The sequence below is a fragment of the Cryptococcus neoformans genome, chromosome 10 (genome assembly GCF_000149245.1).
Source record: "Cryptococcus neoformans var. grubii H99 chromosome 10, complete sequence".
Classification (NCBI taxonomy): Eukaryota; Fungi; Basidiomycota; class Tremellomycetes; order Tremellales; family Cryptococcaceae; genus Cryptococcus; species Cryptococcus neoformans.
The window spans coordinates 820,001-836,342 of NC_026754.1; the positions used below are offsets into that span (position 1 = coordinate 820,001).

A 16,342-nucleotide genomic window follows, 5' to 3' on the forward strand; every position below is an offset into this window, starting at 1 on the left:
TTTTCCCTGAGGTTTCCAGGGCCACGGCATCAAATGCCTCTGATGTTCTGCCTCTGAACTTAGACCCTGCGGAGATTGAATTGTCGGTCTTTAGGGCGGTTAGGGTCGCCCTAAGCGGCGGCCATCAACGGCATCATCACGTTTGTGCTTTTTCGAAGCGGTGAGCGCTTGGTTGTTTGTGACGTTCGGCTTGGAAAGCGGTCTGTGCTCTTCATCAGTGCTCTCTGTCTATGTGCATCTGCCAACAACACCGGAAGCGAGGACAAGAGTACGGCAAGAAAAGCCGATGATTCGAGCTGGAGGGCAGGAGAAAGCATCGACCGAGCCATTGTGAGGTGAGTGGGCCGACGTAGGTGAAGGCCTCCCTTTTGCGAATCGTTAAGTACTGACTATTTGTTATTACTAGAGACTATCCATTACCCCCCCTGCATCGTCCAAAGACCACCGGACATTACCCTCTCTACCGTCTCCAGTGTACATTACTAGCAATTCCCCTCAAATACAGCGGTGTAAGTCGACGCACCCCGTCGCTATTAACAACCCCAGCAGTCGCAGCTTACCCTGCATTAGCATAGCTTTTCTCCGTTCTTGAGAACTGGATGGGAAAAAAACTGTAAAAGAACTGTCATTTGTCTCGCAGACGGTGACTGTTACAATTGTAAGATTCCCATACTGGGTTATAGTAGTACATGAGGCTTACGGGCGTCACCAGCTACCCCCTTCTATCACCCAACATCTATCACTTTCTTTTTTAAGCCGAACTAACCAACACTCCTTTTGTCGTAAACGATAACAAACGCCTTGTCTGCTCGCAGTATACACCGGTTTTTACCTACAATCAGCTGCCAACATGGAAGGCTCTCCTTTGTCGAGATTTCCCCCGATAAATGCTTCCTCTCCCCCGTCTACATCGACGAATGCAGCGATCGGGAAGCGTAAATCAACTCTGCTTACCTTTCTTCGTCGCCCTTCTGCAGAAGGGAACACTATTGCGGTCCCACAGAGGCAGTCTGTTTTTCATGATATGGAAAGACAGCCCCAGAAGCCGCTCAGACAAGAGGAACTGCTTAATGCTGTCGGCGAAGAAAAGGATGTTGATCCCAATCTACCCACGGTCAGACTGGTGCCTCCTGATGGTGAGAACATGATCCATTTTGCATATACGATGTTAACTGATGAACAACCAGATGAAGGCGAACCTATGATGCTCTATCCATTTCCCCTCTCCCCGCCTCCATCTCTGGACATCCAGTCACCTCCTCAACAAAGAACTCCTCCATTCACACCTTCTACCCCCTCTCCCATGCCCCGCCGTCCTCCTCTAGCTACTGCCAACCGCTCTCGTCCGACAAGCACCTACGCATCTAATCCTGTATGGAACGGCATGGCAGATGGATTCGTCCTTCCCCCGCCTAGATTCTCTCGATCGGGTGCTGGTTTCAATCCCCGTGGCAGAACATCAGTCGTCATGCCCAAAACAAAAACTCAGGTTGTAGAGGAGAAGAGAAGAAGGATGAGCGCAATGATGGAATGGGAAATGGGGTATGGCGGTGCGGAGAGACCGGCAATGAATCGGCCAATGTCATTGGGGCAGGAAATGAAGCCGCCGAATGTGTTGGAGGCTGAAGAGGAACGCGCTGCGATGGCAAACGTTGGATCGCAGCCAGGACCCGCAAAGCAGGATGAGGAGGAGAAGATTGAAGAGTTGAGCGAAGAGCCTGCGACGTCTACGCCGTCTGCGCCCACAGCTCCTGGTCCGCCTACTGTTGCTGTCAAGACCGAGTCACCTGTCACTAGTCAATCGCCCGCTCAATTATCCAAGCATAACCCTCCCCAGCCCTCCGCTTCCAAACCACCCCGTCGTTCTCGTACGTTGTCATTGAGTGCAGCCTTTTCGACCCCCTTATTTACCAAGAACGAGTCGCCGGCTACTACGTCGGCACCGCCCATCCCTCCCGTACCCCCTGTTCCTAGAGAGCAGACCAAGCGAGCTCCCAAGAAGCAAAAGAGTCTCAAGAACCTCTTCTTCAGTTCTTCCACACCCCCCGAAGCTACCTTGGGTCCCTCTAAATATGATAACTTCAGTCCGGTGGCAGAGACAAAACCTGTGCTCAAGGACAAGACTGAAAGGCCCAAGGAAAAGAAGCCTATGCTCAGCAAGCCTCGCTCAAAACCTTCTCTTCATATTGATATTGACGCAACGAAAGCTTCCTCATCTCTCAAATCTGCTCCTGCGGCATCTTCCAGCTTTAAGACCAGCGCAACTCCCATCACACCTGCACTTTCCTCCGGACGCAGCGAGAAGTCTAATTCAATCCCTGCTACCCCTAGTACAGCCTCTATCGATACCAAAACTCCCGCTTCAGCTTCAAGTACCGCTTCTAAGCCAAAGCTGAATAAGAGGTTCTCACTGTCCAACATGGCTGTGTTCAAGAAGAGGTCCAACAGTGCCCCATCAGTCGAGCACAAGTCATTGGCTGACATGGCGAGCGGTAATGGGAAGGAGGAAGTGCCAAGGGTGCCAGAACTGCCAAAGGCATACAAAAAGGAAAAAGAGGCGAGGAGGACAATGTCTGAGATGTTGCCTGCGAAGGAAGAGGTAGCTGTTGTGCCCCCACCGCCACTTGCCAATGGAATCGTAACTTCTCCCTTCGCCGAAACGCCCAAGGGCCCTGTAGAGTCTAACCATTCAGCGGATATCTCCACCGACAACTCATCTCTCACCCACTCTCCCAGCGACTCCACTACTACCGTCGAACCCACTTCCGCTTCAATGTCTTCTGATATATCTGATGTTGACGATGACGACGATATTCTCAATGCGCAGTTCATGCAGCTTCCGTCTCCTCGGTCACCTATCGACCGCGATCCTGCCGTATCACTACAAGACTTCTTGAATAGTGCCCCAGGAAGGAAGAGCGAGGTCGTCGTCGTTCAAGAGGGAAGGCGAAGTTTGGAGGCATTGGTTGTCCTTGGTCCTGCTTCAGTAAGGCCCAACACTGTCTCTACAGATAATCGAGTGAGCGGTAGTGGGAGCGAAGCCAGCTTTGCTTCTTGCGATTCTGGGTCTACCCTTAATTTCGGCACCAGTCCTCAACGGAAGCAATCTATGGATCCTTCTGTGGAGATCCGTCGAGACAGTGCAAGCTCGGACGTAAGCGATGATATTGAGGGCCTGGTCACTCCAGTACAGGACAGTGTAGAGATGTTTAGAGTGCAGAGGCAGAGGCAGGAAAGCCAGAGTGAAGAAAGTAATGCTGGAGAATCGACGGATAGTGAGGGCATGAGGCCGATGGGGCGTTGCGATTCATCACGCAAGATACGCACAACTGTGCATCCCATCGACTCTGCGAGCACGTCCAAATCTGCTCCCACTCGAGCTCTTCCAGCACCTCCGGCATCAATGTCTTTTGAGAAGAAGAAACTTGGGAGTCTACATTTCGATAACTTGGGGTTGAATTTTGGAGAGTGGGATGGGCGAAGAGAGGAGGTGTCCGTGAGGACTTGAAAGCGTCATGTTGAAGATGGAAAATAGACAAGGGAGAGTCACTTGCCAGGAAAAAAATGGGGAGATAAGAGAAGAAAAGGACGATTAATGAGATTCGTTATTCATACGCGACGATCACATACCCCATCTATAATTGTTTATGTTTAATACCCCCTTCCGTCATGTCTTTTTGATACCGTTGTAGTACATACGTACGTACGTAGTCGAGTATCCCACCCTCTGGGAGACAGTACATAGTCACTCTTTATATGTGAACGAGCACCCCGAATGGACAATGCAAGCTGTAGCACTTTGAGCGAGGCAATATTCATGGAATGTGCCGCGTGCTACAGTGACACTATCTGAGCAGTTAGCTTCTCACTTTTTGAGAAACGAGAGATCAGGCGCCACTATTACGTTGCAAGAAGGTTAAGAATTGTAAGGTCCGGTTCTAGGCACGGATGGCGTCGTAACATTTGTTTGCATGTTTTCAGGTCGCGGCGAGTTAAGCTGTCGCTCGCGTCTTTCTGTTTTTTTTCAAACTCTCCTGCTTCTTCCCCCACCCCCCGTTTCGCGAACATTTGTGTATACCTTTTTTGACTCATCCACTATCGACTAACTCGACCCACATTCATTTAATTGCCTGCGCCACGACTCTCGACGACGTCTACGACTATCATCCCACTACACTTCTTGCCACTTTTCCTATCCCCATCCCCTGCTCTCCTGTCGCTGTTATACCTCTGAAACGCACATACGCGTACCGGCCACGCCTCAGCATCCTTTCCTTCTGCTAGTACAATCCAGGCCGAGAACCGCCCATCATCGGCTGTACGAAAGCACGAGTCTCTGTTTGATTACTCGGGAGATCAAGATCAGATTGCGCACAGGGTTCCCGCCTGCAATTTTTGGTGGCTCACTGCTCACGACAATACCGGCAATCCCTCTATAAAGTGGACAGGCTAATATTCGCCGTCTTTCTTATTTAATAGCAAATACAAACTTATCCACACTCATTTGTGTCTACGTTCTTTACTACACACTCTTTCCTGCCACACTCCCCTGCACTGCATTCTACACCACACACGCTCGAGGCGTACGATACAGCACAGACTATCCTCGATCACTCCCAACCAACGAGACTTAGACGCGTCTTATCCTCTATAGAAAGACACAGAGTCAAACTGACAGGATGATCATGACCGAAAAGCCTCGTAAGTGTTATTAAATGACAGCCAAAGTCGTCTTTCCATTGACTCTTTCTTCCTCTTGCTCAGGCCTCCGCCTCGATTTCAACTCCCCTGTTTGCCCGGCGCCTGTTTACTCCCCTCAAACATTTTTTTCTCCACCGAGTTCGCCGCCGTCATCCTTCGGAGGTTTCACTTCGTCGCAATACAGTCCGCCCTTTATGCCGTCTAGAAAGTCCTTTTCCGGAGTCGATTCTGAAAGGGGTGAACCTCTAAGCCCTACGATGAGCGAAAAGAGTTTGGGATCACCGACGCAGTCGTCTCCGAGGATTTTAATGGGTGCGATGGTTAGCGTATCCCCCCGGCGAAATAGCGAAGAACTTTCTTTGGAAGTTCCCGGCATTGTCTTGAGTAGGTTTACATCTCCTTCTAAAATGCAATTCAAACTAAACATGTATTTTTCCAGCCGAACCACCTCATCTTAACCCTCGTCCTTTCCCTCCACCAAAACAAACCGTCCTCTTGGCTCCTACCTCGCTTCCATTACCCCCACCCGGCTCTTCTCCTCCCGTCTTCCAAGGACATTGCCAACATTCTTCCATCTCTGCCAAATCCGCCCACCAATTCTCTCCCGCTTTCTCGTCCTTCATTAACGGTACACTCACACCGTATCAACAACATCAAGGCCGAAAAAGCCGGATGAAGGCCCTGGTGATGTTAGTTGTAGTTGTTGTAGGAGGATGGCATCTTTGGAGCTCGCTGATGTGCGAGGGATGGAGTGGTTTGGTTGAGGAAGCCGTTGAGGCAATGTAGAGTGAAGCGTTAGTCTAAAATCATCTTCAAGACTATCTCTTTTTCCATCCTCTTTCGTTTTTCGCTTGACTCTTTTGCGGGTTACTGGTTACAGAGGACTATTGATTTTCTTGCTTACAATACGTATAACCTGTTATTTCGTTCATACCCCTAGCCGACGTGTCATACCCCTCCCCAGCCCCTTCCCCCTTGTCGGAGCTGTTCAAAGCTTGACGCTTGTTGATGATGCTTTTGTATGCTTTCCTCGCTTTGCCCCATAGGTGTGTCTTGACGTTACTATCTGCTCCCTTACCATTTATCATATACGTACTTTAACGACCCTGCAATGAAAGACATTATGGTGTTTGAAAATATCGTGTGGTGGGCAATAGCAAATGCCCTGATCAACGTAAAGAGCTATATCCCCTCAACACACTTGATACCGTGGACCGGTTAGTTTCTGTGTCGACTGAGCCCCAACAAGCGACAGCTGGTAAATGATGTAAGTATCATGCCGCAAATAATGGACCACAGATGAACGAAAAGCGTGGGTGTGACTACTTTGTTATGACTGGGATTAACAAATGCGTTTCAGGCATGATCTCTGTGTTTTCCTATCAGGGTACTTGCCGACATGAGGGAACTCGGGATTATTCACTTACTATGGCCAAGATGCTTATAAATAATTCGTTCTGGATATAAGGCTGGAAAGGCAAATCAAGAGGCAAATGTAGTAGTTGTTCTATATCATCGACGAAGAGTGTGTGCAATCTACCTGCTTCATCTTCTATCGTAGGTGCTAACTACTGCTGATTGAGATTCGTTTATTTTAATTGCTTGCACGAGGATAATTTTACATCTATAGGTCAAATTCCATGATTTCAAGTTGATTGGCCGAAGAAGAGGTAGTTCACCAGACGTTATCCGATGATTCAGCCTTAGAAGATGACCCCATTGACCCGTGCGAAGGGTAACACAATACTTGCCAATGAATGAACGATGCAACTGAGGGCTGAGAGTTGAATGTTTCATTTCGTGAACTGCACTGCGCACCATTTTCTAGCTTTTCAATTCTCAGAGACGTTGTCGTCTGTACATCCTTTCTTATCTTGTTTTTCCGTTGGTCATCGGCTCCTCACCAGACGTTGTTAAGTATTGGTGGGCTATTGGGTTGAACTCCCCTATCACGCCCTGTATTTAGCGTTCGATGATAGATGGGCAGACGTCAACATATTAAAAAGGCTAACTCTTCCATCCACCAACGATAAACTATTTATCTAAACGAATGACCACGAAAAACAACGACGCGGATGAAAGAGTGCGGCGGCCGAGGGATCATTCACAGATCACAGACATTGAGGAATGATCCGTTACGTAAATTGAAGGTACACGCAGAAGCTGGTGCAAGCGAACCGAGATAAGGCTTGAGGTCGGCGATAAAGAGTGGCTACTTTTGATTCAACAGCAAATCAAAAGTCGATGTAAATGAGTCCTTATCATCCAGAACCTTTACGGCTATAGACATCGCCTTTTCCGAACACGACTTGCGCCCAGGGCGAATTATTCAAGGCCCGGGTCTTGCTCCATTTTCAACGGAGAAGGCAAGAAGCTCTGAAGATCTCAAGCCAACCACAAGTCACAAGACGCACGCAAGGTCCAGGGCTCTGGAACGTTTATTTCCGGTCTCTTAGGCTACCTACTACGACATCATTGGTTGTTGGGAGTGTTTCTCGTCATTGATACCTTTCTGAGAGCAAGGAGATCGTCAGGACACAGAGCATAGCCTGATGATACCCGATCAAGCTCATATCGTGGATATGCAGGAACTTCGATAGACAATGCGAGAAGCAACGACTGACGCTGACCGCCTTTGGCGTCTGGGAGCTTGCTTATCAAAGATCAAAGAAGAAGCTAATTTCATTTACGCCTTTTAGTCTTCTTCATAAATAAAGCTACAGGCCGAATTCCATTGGAGGATAGCTAACTGATAAGCATCTCAGCAAAACATAATCACACCAAGACGACCGAGAAAAAGCGGAAAAACACGGGGAGACCGGTACATATATATACATAACTTGCACCTTGAACTTGGAAACATCTCAGAGGTTTATTCTCAACTTGAAAACCTCTGGTACGAACACGTACAATTCGCATCTGCAAAATGACCACAAGGTTAAGAGCCAAGAAGATCCTGAAGAAGCTTGAGAGTAACCATGCTGAGGGTCTCACAAGTACAGAGATGTTCCTCGCAACTGAGGACCTCTTACCTGTCAAAAAAGAGCAAAAGACTTGGGATGGTTGGAATTTTGTGAGTTTCTCAATCGTGCTATTGGAATAGTAGCTGACTTGCTGCGATAGGCTTCTTTTTGGATCGCTGACAGTTTCAACTTAAATACATTTACTATTGCTTCGTCGATGATCAGTGCAGGTCTTAATTGGTGGCAAGGTGAGACACAAGTCTCTGTCAGTGGCATGAGAAATGGCACTGATGATACTTAGCCTTCATCTGTGTCATAATCGGGTACTCCCTCGTCGGTCCGCTCATCGTGCTTAGTGCGCGCCCTGTATGTCTCGACTTTCATATGGTTTGGACTGCACTTATCGAACGATAGGGCGCTGTCCATGGGATCGTCTTCCCTGCTGTCTGTCGTACCACGTTTGGATTATTCGGCAGTCTGTGGCCTGTTCTCAACCGAGCGGGAATGGCTGGTACGTGTCTCAACCCGCCTTTCAATCCAAGGAACTCATCGTCGTTTAGCGATCTGGTGGGGCGTGCAAGGATGGCTCGGAGGTGAATGTGTCCATGTATTGCTCAGAGCGATCTGGCCAAGCTATCCCAATATCAAAAACATAATGCCTACAAGCACCGAAACTACTTCAGGTTGGTCTTAGTCATCCGATAAAGGTGAAACGATTCGAATGCTTACATGACTTAACAGCTTATGTCCTTGCCTTTGTAATATTTTGGCTCCTTTCTTTACCTACAATCTGGGTACCCATCCACAAACTTCGATGGCTTTTCGCAGCCAAAGCGATCATCGGTCCTATCGTGGGCTTTACTCTCTTTGGATGGTCAATCACACGAGCAGGCGGTATTGGTCCAATCTTCTCGCAGCCTGCCACCTTGTCTGGCTCTGCCTTGGGATGGCAAATGCTCATTAGCATTTCTAGCTGCTTCAACAACATGTTTACTCTCGTAGTCAATGCTCCTGACTTTGCCAGTAGGGCTAAGAAGCCCAGTGCTGCCGTGTGGCCTCAATTGATTTCAATGCCGCTCGGCTTTACTATCACTTCTTTCTTGGGTATCGTGATCGCTTCTGCTAGTGCTCCTCAATTTGGTACTCAGATCTGGGATGTTGTCCAGGTAAGAACCTCATCTTCAAGTCATGTAGTTCTGTACTTACCTTTAATCATAGATCATGGACAGAATGCTTGACGGCGCCTCCTCATCTACACGAGCGGGACTTGTTTTTATCTCTGCTGGTTTCGTCTACGTTCAGTGAGTACCAACAACTGTCGCTCTTATTAGTTTTTTAATGGTCTTTGACTAATACGTAATGATAGGCTTTTGCTCAACGTTGCTGCCAACTCCATCTCTGCTGGTTGCGATCTCACTGCCCTATTCCCCCGATACCTCTCTATTCGCAGGGGTGGATATATTGCCGCCATCATCGGTATCTGCATGAACCCATGGTTGCTCTACACATCTTCCTCCACTTTCAGCACTTATCTCAGTGCTTATGGTGTTCTTCTCTCATGTATCGCCGGTCCAATGATCACCGACTATTGGTTCGTTCGAAGAGGACATATGCGTGTAAACGACTTGTACTCTGCGGAGAAGAGCGGATGGTATTGGTACACCTGGGGTATTAACTGGCGTGGTTATTTGGGCTACCTCATCGGCTTTGCCTGTAACGCACCCGGTTTCATCAATTCTATCAACCCCAACATCTACGTCCCGGTAGGGGCCCAGCGTGTATATTATCTCTCTTGGATTACAGGTACTGGTATTTCCGGTCTTGTTTATTATCTGGCTTGTCTCGTCTCTCCGCCTCCTGGAATGAACAGGACTTTCATGGAGGTTGATGAGAGTAAGGATGAGTTGAGAGTTGATGAGATTGCTAGGATGAGAATGCCGCAGGAGGGTGTGGAAGCGCCAGAGATATTGGAAAAGAAGGTCGGCCAGGAAGGCCAGGTGTTTGTGGTGGAAGCGTAACGGGATCCGGATTCTTTTTTTTCTAGGAGCTTAGTTGTTAGGACTTGCGCCGTTGTAGCTTTATTAGGGTTGTTTTTAAACATTGTAAACGGATCAAAAAGCATTTCAGCCTTATTCGTCAGTCAGTTTCAAGCCACTGAGGGGCCTACTTATGTTTTCAAACAATAGCATTTTGAATATTTTGCTCACATAATTATCGACATTTTCATTTCCCGAACATAATTGACTCTAAACACTTGACTATTTTTCATAAACAAAACGTCCACTCTATTCAAGCTCTTGCAATCTATGGACTCATTTTATTCCTCTTCCTTGACCTCATCAGCAATCATCTGTCGCCATCTTCTCTGCACCTCTACAGCCTCTCTAAAGATCTTGTACTTGACATCCAACAACCTCTTCTCACTAATCCCAAACTTATCATTCCTGGGTTCAATCCTCTTCCCCGGACGAGTCATCTGCACCATCACATCCCAAAGCCTCCATCCATCCTTTTCCTTCGCTACCTCCGCTTCTTGCTGGGACGAAATGGGTTTACCCTGTCGTTCGGTCGTGAGGTCATATGCATATCGACCAAGCATCGCTGCGCCGAGTACGACGGCAGCTGAAGGTTGAGGGGGGATGATGACCGGCATTTGGAGCACGGTCGCGAGAAGACGCATGAGAGGACCGTTCTTAGCTTGAGAACCGCTCATGTAGATAGAGTCAATCTTGTGGCCTTTGGCGTTCATCTCGTCGACAATGTGGCGGGTTTGCAAGGCAATGGCTTCAAGGGTGACATTGAATTTGGCTGCGAGGTCGTTGAGAGTGTCGTCAAGGACGAGACCGGTGATCATACCCTTCATACGGGGATCGGCGAGGGGAGATCGGTTACCATGCTATGATGTGTTAGTTTGGCGAAAAAGCAAAGAGAGGGGTGTACTTACCAAGTCGGGGTAGAAGTGCAAATCCTTTGTCAAGTGAGCTGCAAAACAATTAGCTTAATGTCTCTCATAATGATTGTGAGTTCACATACTCAAAGTCTTGGCAGCTTTCTCCGCCTGCAAAGTTTCTAATCGTTCAGCGAGCAACTCAAAAGTGCTCTTGCCCGAACTTTTGGAAAGCTCCAAAAGCTTGGGATAGGCGGGGTGGCTTTGCATCATGAAGTCGATAAGCTGTTACCGCACGTCAGCCGGGGTCTACCGTCATATAGACAGGAATACATACCTGGCCGGTAGAAGACTGGCCACCTTCGTTCATCCAGAGGTTAGGGAACACGGCATCTCGGTAGGGACCCCAAACACTGCATCGTGTTATTAGCGCATTTTCCAACGTCAACGATAACGATACGCACCCAGGGACCAAAATACCATCCTTGCTTTGTGCAATGTGGCATGTACTGGTACCAGCAATAGCAGCAAGCCTAGTACTAGCATCCTCAAGAGTAGGCTGAGCCTGGTCTTCCCCAGCAGCTGCAGCGACGGTACCGATCCATCCGGCATAAGCATCGATAACACCAGATCCGACAGCTGTCCCTTCCAAAAGACCGAGCTCTTCGGCAGCACGCTTGCTGAGACCTTTACCGACTGGTTGCCCAGCAGTTAGGACGAGGCCGTTCTTGCCGGGAATACCACCGAGAGAAGCAAAATCTTCTTTGACCAAGTCGTGAAGGCCTAAATTCCCCCGCCATTAGCCGGGATAGAATGATAGACGGAAACCGACGTACCAATCTTCTCGAAAAACCTAGCAGACCAACCCTGGGTGCTGACCTCCTCCTTGCCGCCATCACAGTCATGGGTCATAGTTGCTCCAATGGGAACGAAAGAGCACTTGCAGGCGAGAGAGCAAGTGGAACGAGCAAGGTCAGAGGTAGCATTGTAGGTAAGAAAGTCAGGAAGGCTAAAACCACAGTCGGCGTTTGGACGCAATTATAGTAGAAGAAAAGAAACATACTCAAAGAACATGCACTGCTTGAACTTCTCCTGGGCCATGTGCTTGCTCAACCAGAGAGTCTTGGGGATCTCCATCTCAAGCTGTGCCGGGGTCATTAACTTATATTCGAAAACTCGGAAATCATTACTCACACTCATAGTCTTGCCGACGAAACCAAGCACGCCCTCGCCAGTCGAGTTGATCTTTTCAGCCTCCTCCTCAGCTCGGTGGTCGGCCCAAAGGATAACATTCCACTCCCCTTCCAACCCGAGGTTGGCATCCTTTTCGTTCTCCTCAGTCTGGCCTGCCCTGGAGATGCTCACAGGCTTGCCCTGCTTGTCGACGACAGCAAGCGAACAAGTAGCGTCAAAGCCGAGACCTTTAACTTGTTCAGGCTTGACACCAGACTCAGCGAGGATCTTCTTAGAGCAGATGGAGAGGGATTTCCAGATGTTGCCTGTGGATTGCTCGAAGATACGAGCGTCGGTGGGGGAACGGTGGGTAAGAGTAGGTTCTGGTGGAGAAAAAAAGTTTGAACTGGGACGACGTCATATAGGTGACGAGAGAACTTACCAGCGTGCTCAGCTATAAGATTGCCGTTGCGGTCGACGAGACATGCTCTGCCAGAGCCAGTGCCACTGTTGATAAGTAGTGTCAGCGTCTGCTGCGAGTATAAAGGAATGCGGCTGAGATGTGGCTTGCGGTGGTGTTAGGGCAACTCCACTTACACGTCAAAGCCGATGAAGTACTCCATGTCGCTCATTGCTGCCTTTTAAAGGTTAAATAGTATATTATAACGGGATTGGGGTTGTATGAAGATAGTTCCACTAACAAGGGAGAAAATGTAACAAGGAAAAAGTTTATATAAACGAAGGATGTTTCGCAATTATTACCAACAAGGAGGGAGGATTCGAAGCTTTCGAAGCAAGATTCGGCACCGGCGGAACAACGGCACAGTCCCCCAATCCCGACTTTGGCCCAGGCCCCGTAGGGCCCCGCCAAAAATATGGGGAGGGATCTGACCGTTATGTAATCAACACTCGTTCAACATCCACCAACACCCATCCACGTCAACAAGTGTCGGTTGAACCGTGGTGTGATTCGTTCGATGCCGACGAATTCACTGATTTTAACAGTCTTCAGAAAATAAGTCGGGATCGACGCTTTATCATTGAAATGAGTATATAATCATTAAGCTCGGTCACCAATCGTTCTATTTTATATCCACATCCTCTCTCCTTTTATTGTTCGCTGAATTTCTTCCTAAAGCTGTCTTGTTTTAAAAAAATTTCATACGATTGCGATTGCTTTTTTGTTCGATTCGTATCTATATATATCAACTTTGCTTCCTTCTTCTTTACGCCCTCGGATTCGTATCCTATACTGTGTATCAAAAAGTCTTCGAACTCGAGTAATGAATTGTACGCGACGAAAGGGAAAATGAGGTAATACCTAATATAATTGAGCAGGGCGGTGAGGAACTAGAAACTACATAAAACGATATCAACAACTGAGAAGGGGTGATAAATGTGCTGTTATTGAGGTATAATGCGGATCGATATGCGATGTGATGAAATGCCGAATGAGAAAAGCGTGAGAGAGACATGATGCTGGACGAAACTGATGAAAAGCCAAAACCTCGTTAACAGGTCATAGCTCCGGCATGCTTCAAGAACCCGCATAGTACCCCTAATGGATTCTCCCTCGCCCCTTCGGCTCTCCTCCTCTCGCAAGGACTGACCCCACTTTGCATTTTTAAACCGCCCATCAAAGCCGCCAGTACATCCTCCTCGCCCTCCTTCTGGTTGACAGGTACAACCTTGAGCTTTGCCTGGCCAGTGACAACGGCAGCGAGCTTATCGCTATCAAGAGACTTGGAAGAACCTTGAGTAAATGCAGACCAGAAGGATGAGGCAAGTTTGGAGGTGACATGCGACGTAGCGGCGCCAGCCACGTCGGCAGCAGAGGGAGAAGGAGTGGAAGGACCTTCCACGAAGAATTTGGGTCGCAAATCACCAGCAAGGTTTGCCTTGTCGGCCGCAGCCTCCTTGGCCAACCTGGACCAGATCTGCATCCTGTAGCTGTCCATTGAGCGGAGACTCCAAGGTGTGTTCTCAGACCACTCGGAGAAGGTAGAAGAGCCATCAGCACCACTAGCAGTGTTGGAGAGAGTGTGCGGCAACGTGGAAGGAGCGGGCTCGTTGAGATGTGGGTTAAGATTAACCCTTGGAAGGTCGGCAAAGGATCGAAGAGGGGCGGGGTTGGAAGAAGGGAGGACAAGGTCAGGGGTCATGATAGTGTGGCAAATGGTAGAGCCGCCACTAAACATGTTGTCATTGCCCCAGCCGCCTTTGAGGGACGAAGGAAGATCTTTACGAGGGTTGTAGGTATTGAGAGGAGTGCCCGGCCGGCGAACAGGGCCATTCGGAGTAGTAGAACTGGCAGCGCTGGCAACAGCCGGAGACTTGGCCAGAGCAGATACCATGGCTGGGGAAAATGACTTGCTAGCGGACTCAGGGTGGAGAATGGACATGGTGCTAGCCTTCAGGGCTGCCAACTCTTTCCTGTTGCGAATTTTAACATCTGCTTTGCGAAAAAAAAGGGAGATCACGTACCTCAAATCTTGGTTTTCATTCCTGGAGTGGATCAACTCATTCCTCATTTCATCAATCACCATATCCCTGTCCTTAATATGCGCCTCAAGTGTTCCAATATAATCCTTTCTCCTAGTCCTGAACGCACGAGCACTAAGCTTATTCCTCAACTGTCTCTTCTCCTTGGAACTGAGCTTTTTATACTCTTCAGGTGATGGTCGCCAAGACTCGTCATCATCCAAATCTTCACCGTCCTCACGAACAACGGAAGACATACCACCACCCTTTTTGCCACCCTTGCCTTTACCCGCGGAGAAGATCTCAGGAAGCGGAACCAGTCGGTCGATTCGAGAATCAAGGTCCTCGAATGAGACGGTAGAAGCTCCGCGCGTACGATTTGGTTCTTCAGAAATCGAACGAAGTGGTTCTTCTAGCTTCTCAGCCGGTTGAGTGGTGGGCGGAACGGGAATGGGGGCAACGAGGGGGGCAGGGACGGGAGAAGGGGTAACGACAACCGCAGGGGTGTTGGAAGTGGTAGCGGGAGCAGACTGTGCGGCGGGTGCCACAGCCATCGGTTGGGTGGGAACCGCAGCGCTGTCCGAAGCAGGAGAGTTTGTAAACAACATTGATGGCTCAATGGTCTGAGCATTACCTTCCGCGGGACTGGCCGCCATTCCCGGAAGCTCTGCACCAAATTTTTTCTGATAGTTCATAATGTTCTCCATCAATTGTTGAAGGGCAGCCTGTTGGTCCACAGGAAGTCCTCCAAAGGGCAATGCAGCTGGCTGAGCAGGAACAGGATTGGAAGCCGATGATTGAGTGTCAAAGACAGGGTAGTCGACAGGCTCTTGCTTGACAACAATCTCATCTGTGAACGCTGCTTTAGAGTCTTTGGAGTCACCAAGAGACAGTCCGATAGGGTAATCGGTGTCCATGGATGTGTTAAAGAAGTCAAAGGATGTATCGTGGAAGAGTGGGTCTTGTGTGGGAAGTGGGGAAGGGGTGGCATTCGACTCTGTTGCTGGAGAGTTTCCATGAGTCTGCACATCGCAATCAGCCAGTTGCGCTGTCAGCCGCTCGAGTCCTCCGAATGCATTGTAAGGTTGACTCACACTTGATTCTCCCGCGCTCTCAAATTCTTCAAAGTTGAAAAGCTCCTCAAAGTTGGCAACGTCGTTGTGGGTAGTCATGTCGATATCGTCTTGGGAGAAGGCAATGGAAGGGGAGTTCGTGGTCGCCATCGCTGATAAAGTGCTAATCGAAAAGAATCAGCGACGATACAAACGATACAACAAAGCGACAACGAATGGACAGTGAAATATCCTGCGATACACCGCCCCGAGCGCAAGATTCTGAGCGGCGGACAGGTGTTTGGGTACCTTGAGGGTCAAGGCGCGCTGTATGTACACAATCGAAACCACGTGGTATGACTGTGTGCATTTCATGCACAGGTAATTAGGCAGAGGGGAAGGAAGAATATGGATAGGATGGAAAATGATAGAGGCTGAGGAAACTTACCTTAAGGATGGTTGACGATGGAGATAAGGTCGAGCAGAATGGATACTGAATGGGCAAGAGGTCGACAAGCACTCGGTGGCGAATGAGGTGTTGAAGAGGGAGTGTGATGGGTGTCCGTATCTGTGTTGGTGGTAGTGAGAGTATAGAGGAATGTAGAATGGACGATGAATAATAGAACAAAAGAAAGATGAAAGAAGTGTGAGAAACGATGGAAGCGCCGAGATGAAGGATTAATATCACAGGTGACTCATCATACAAACCTCGGGTGGTGCGATCATGTCCGAAGGCCGTTCATCGCGCCTTTTATTTCCCATTCTTTCCACTGCATTCCTTTCCTATGCATGCACTTAATTCCAGCCATTCCCGTCAAAGTCCTTCCATGCTCCACCCTTATTGCCTTCGGTCGATGCATGCATGCCCGTGTCTTGTTCCCGAACCGCGACTCCTCTTTTGTTCAAAATTCGGGGGCGAGATCTCGGGCACGAGGGTGGAGCGAGGTGCAGCCGACAGGTCGACAAAGCCTCCAAGCCGCTCGGCGACGGCGATCCTTTATGCATTACGTAACATGCTGTTGCCACGTGGCTTCCACATCGCCCTGAGGCTCGAAACGAAGTTGCTGTTGGCTCGCTTGCTTGTG

General features: G+C 48.9%; 5 protein-coding genes and 2 non-coding genes; 3 read left to right on the forward strand and 4 right to left on the reverse strand.

Annotated features, from left to right (window-relative positions):
* Window positions 1-75: 75 nt before the first annotated feature.
* CNAG_04634 (hypothetical protein) lies at window positions 76-3,821 on the forward strand. XM_012196724.1 has 5 exons: window positions 76-335; window positions 407-509; window positions 571-658; window positions 713-1,136; window positions 1,188-3,821. The coding sequence occupies exons 4-5, from the start codon at window positions 851-853 to the stop codon at window positions 3,506-3,508; spliced, it is 2,607 nt and encodes an 868-aa protein (XP_012052114.1). The 5' UTR covers window positions 76-335; window positions 407-509; window positions 571-658; window positions 713-850; the 3' UTR covers window positions 3,509-3,821.
* A 185-nt stretch (window positions 3,822-4,006) lies between these two features.
* CNAG_04633 (hypothetical protein) lies at window positions 4,007-6,090 on the forward strand. XM_012196633.1 has 4 exons: window positions 4,007-4,701; window positions 4,765-5,085; window positions 5,141-5,968; window positions 6,062-6,090. The coding sequence occupies exons 1-3, from the start codon at window positions 4,680-4,682 to the stop codon at window positions 5,485-5,487; spliced, it is 690 nt and encodes a 229-aa protein (XP_012052023.1). The 5' UTR covers window positions 4,007-4,679; the 3' UTR covers window positions 5,488-5,968; window positions 6,062-6,090.
* Window positions 5,081-6,210, reverse strand: CNAG_12937. XR_001046177.1 has 3 exons: window positions 6,129-6,210; window positions 5,798-6,070; window positions 5,081-5,734 (listed from the first exon to the last, which is right to left on the reverse strand). It is a non-coding gene; the product is annotated as a hypothetical RNA (non-coding RNA).
* A 1,104-nt stretch (window positions 6,211-7,314) lies between these two features.
* On the forward strand, window positions 7,315-9,994 carry CNAG_04632 (uracil permease). XM_012196723.1 has 8 exons: window positions 7,315-7,774; window positions 7,825-7,912; window positions 7,966-8,030; window positions 8,079-8,175; window positions 8,225-8,347; window positions 8,406-8,830; window positions 8,883-8,965; window positions 9,031-9,994. The coding sequence occupies exons 1-8, from the start codon at window positions 7,628-7,630 to the stop codon at window positions 9,680-9,682; spliced, it is 1,680 nt and encodes a 559-aa protein (XP_012052113.1). The 5' UTR covers window positions 7,315-7,627; the 3' UTR covers window positions 9,683-9,994.
* On the reverse strand, window positions 7,524-9,762 carry CNAG_12938. XR_001046178.1 has 3 exons: window positions 9,387-9,762; window positions 8,392-9,327; window positions 7,524-8,354 (listed from the first exon to the last, which is right to left on the reverse strand). It is a non-coding gene; the product is annotated as a hypothetical RNA (non-coding RNA).
* On the reverse strand, window positions 9,862-12,532 carry CNAG_04631 (ribitol kinase). XM_012196722.1 has 10 exons: window positions 12,322-12,532; window positions 12,167-12,231; window positions 11,746-12,107; window positions 11,615-11,694; window positions 11,388-11,560; window positions 11,016-11,334; window positions 10,889-10,964; window positions 10,698-10,836; window positions 10,609-10,646; window positions 9,862-10,560 (listed from the first exon to the last, which is right to left on the reverse strand). Exons 1-10 carry the CDS (start codon window positions 12,354-12,356, stop codon window positions 9,982-9,984), a joined length of 1,866 nt encoding a protein of 621 aa, XP_012052112.1. The 5' UTR covers window positions 12,357-12,532; the 3' UTR covers window positions 9,862-9,981.
* Window positions 12,533-12,745: 213 nt separating this feature from the next.
* On the reverse strand, window positions 12,746-15,947 carry CNAG_04630 (hypothetical protein). XM_012196721.1 has 4 exons: window positions 15,706-15,947; window positions 15,300-15,441; window positions 14,209-15,227; window positions 12,746-14,157 (listed from the first exon to the last, which is right to left on the reverse strand). Exons 2-4 carry the CDS (start codon window positions 15,426-15,428, stop codon window positions 13,236-13,238), a joined length of 2,070 nt encoding a protein of 689 aa, XP_012052111.1. The 5' UTR covers window positions 15,429-15,441; window positions 15,706-15,947; the 3' UTR covers window positions 12,746-13,235.
* Window positions 15,948-16,342: the final 395 nt, after the last annotated feature.

Bases quoted from the DNA above. Each gene is read 5' to 3' on its own strand.
- CNAG_04632 (XM_012196723.1), top strand. From the start codon at position 7,628: ATGACCACAAGGTTAAGAGCCAAGAAGATCCTGAAGAAGCTTGAGAGT. The intron at 7,775-7,824 runs GTGAGTTTCTCA...TTGCTGCGATAG, and splicing joins CTTGGGATGGTTGGAATTTT to GCTTCTTTTTGGATCGCTGA. The intron at 8,348-8,405 runs GTTGGTCTTAGT...ATGACTTAACAG, and splicing joins AAGCACCGAAACTACTTCAG to CTTATGTCCTTGCCTTTGTA.
- CNAG_04633 (XM_012196633.1), top strand. From the start codon at position 4,680: ATGATCATGACCGAAAAGCCTC. The intron at 4,702-4,764 runs GTAAGTGTTATT...CCTCTTGCTCAG, and splicing joins GATCATGACCGAAAAGCCTC to GCCTCCGCCTCGATTTCAAC. The intron at 5,086-5,140 runs GTAGGTTTACAT...GTATTTTTCCAG, and splicing joins AGTTCCCGGCATTGTCTTGA to CCGAACCACCTCATCTTAAC.
- CNAG_04630 (XM_012196721.1), bottom strand. From the start codon at position 15,428: ATGGCGACCACGAACTCCCCTTCCATTGCCTTCTCCCAAGACGATATC. The intron at 15,228-15,299 runs GTGAGTCAACCT...TGCGATGTGCAG, and splicing joins AGAGCGCGGGAGAATCAAGT to ACTCATGGAAACTCTCCAGC. The intron at 14,158-14,208 runs GTACGTGATCTC...AATTCGCAACAG, and splicing joins AATGAAAACCAAGATTTGAG to GAAAGAGTTGGCAGCCCTGA.
- CNAG_04634 (XM_012196724.1), top strand. From the start codon at position 851: ATGGAAGGCTCTCCTTTGTCGAGATTTCCCCCGATAAATGCTTCCTCT. The intron at 1,137-1,187 runs GTGAGAACATGA...ATGAACAACCAG, and splicing joins CAGACTGGTGCCTCCTGATG to ATGAAGGCGAACCTATGATG.
- CNAG_04631 (XM_012196722.1), bottom strand. From the start codon at position 12,356: ATGAGCGACATGGAGTACTTCATCGGCTTTGACGT. The intron at 12,232-12,321 runs GTAAGTGGAGTT...ACTTATCAACAG, and splicing joins TACTTCATCGGCTTTGACGT to TGGCACTGGCTCTGGCAGAG. The intron at 10,647-10,697 runs GTATGTGAACTC...ATTGTTTTGCAG, and splicing joins GAAAGCTGCCAAGACTTTGA to CTCACTTGACAAAGGATTTG.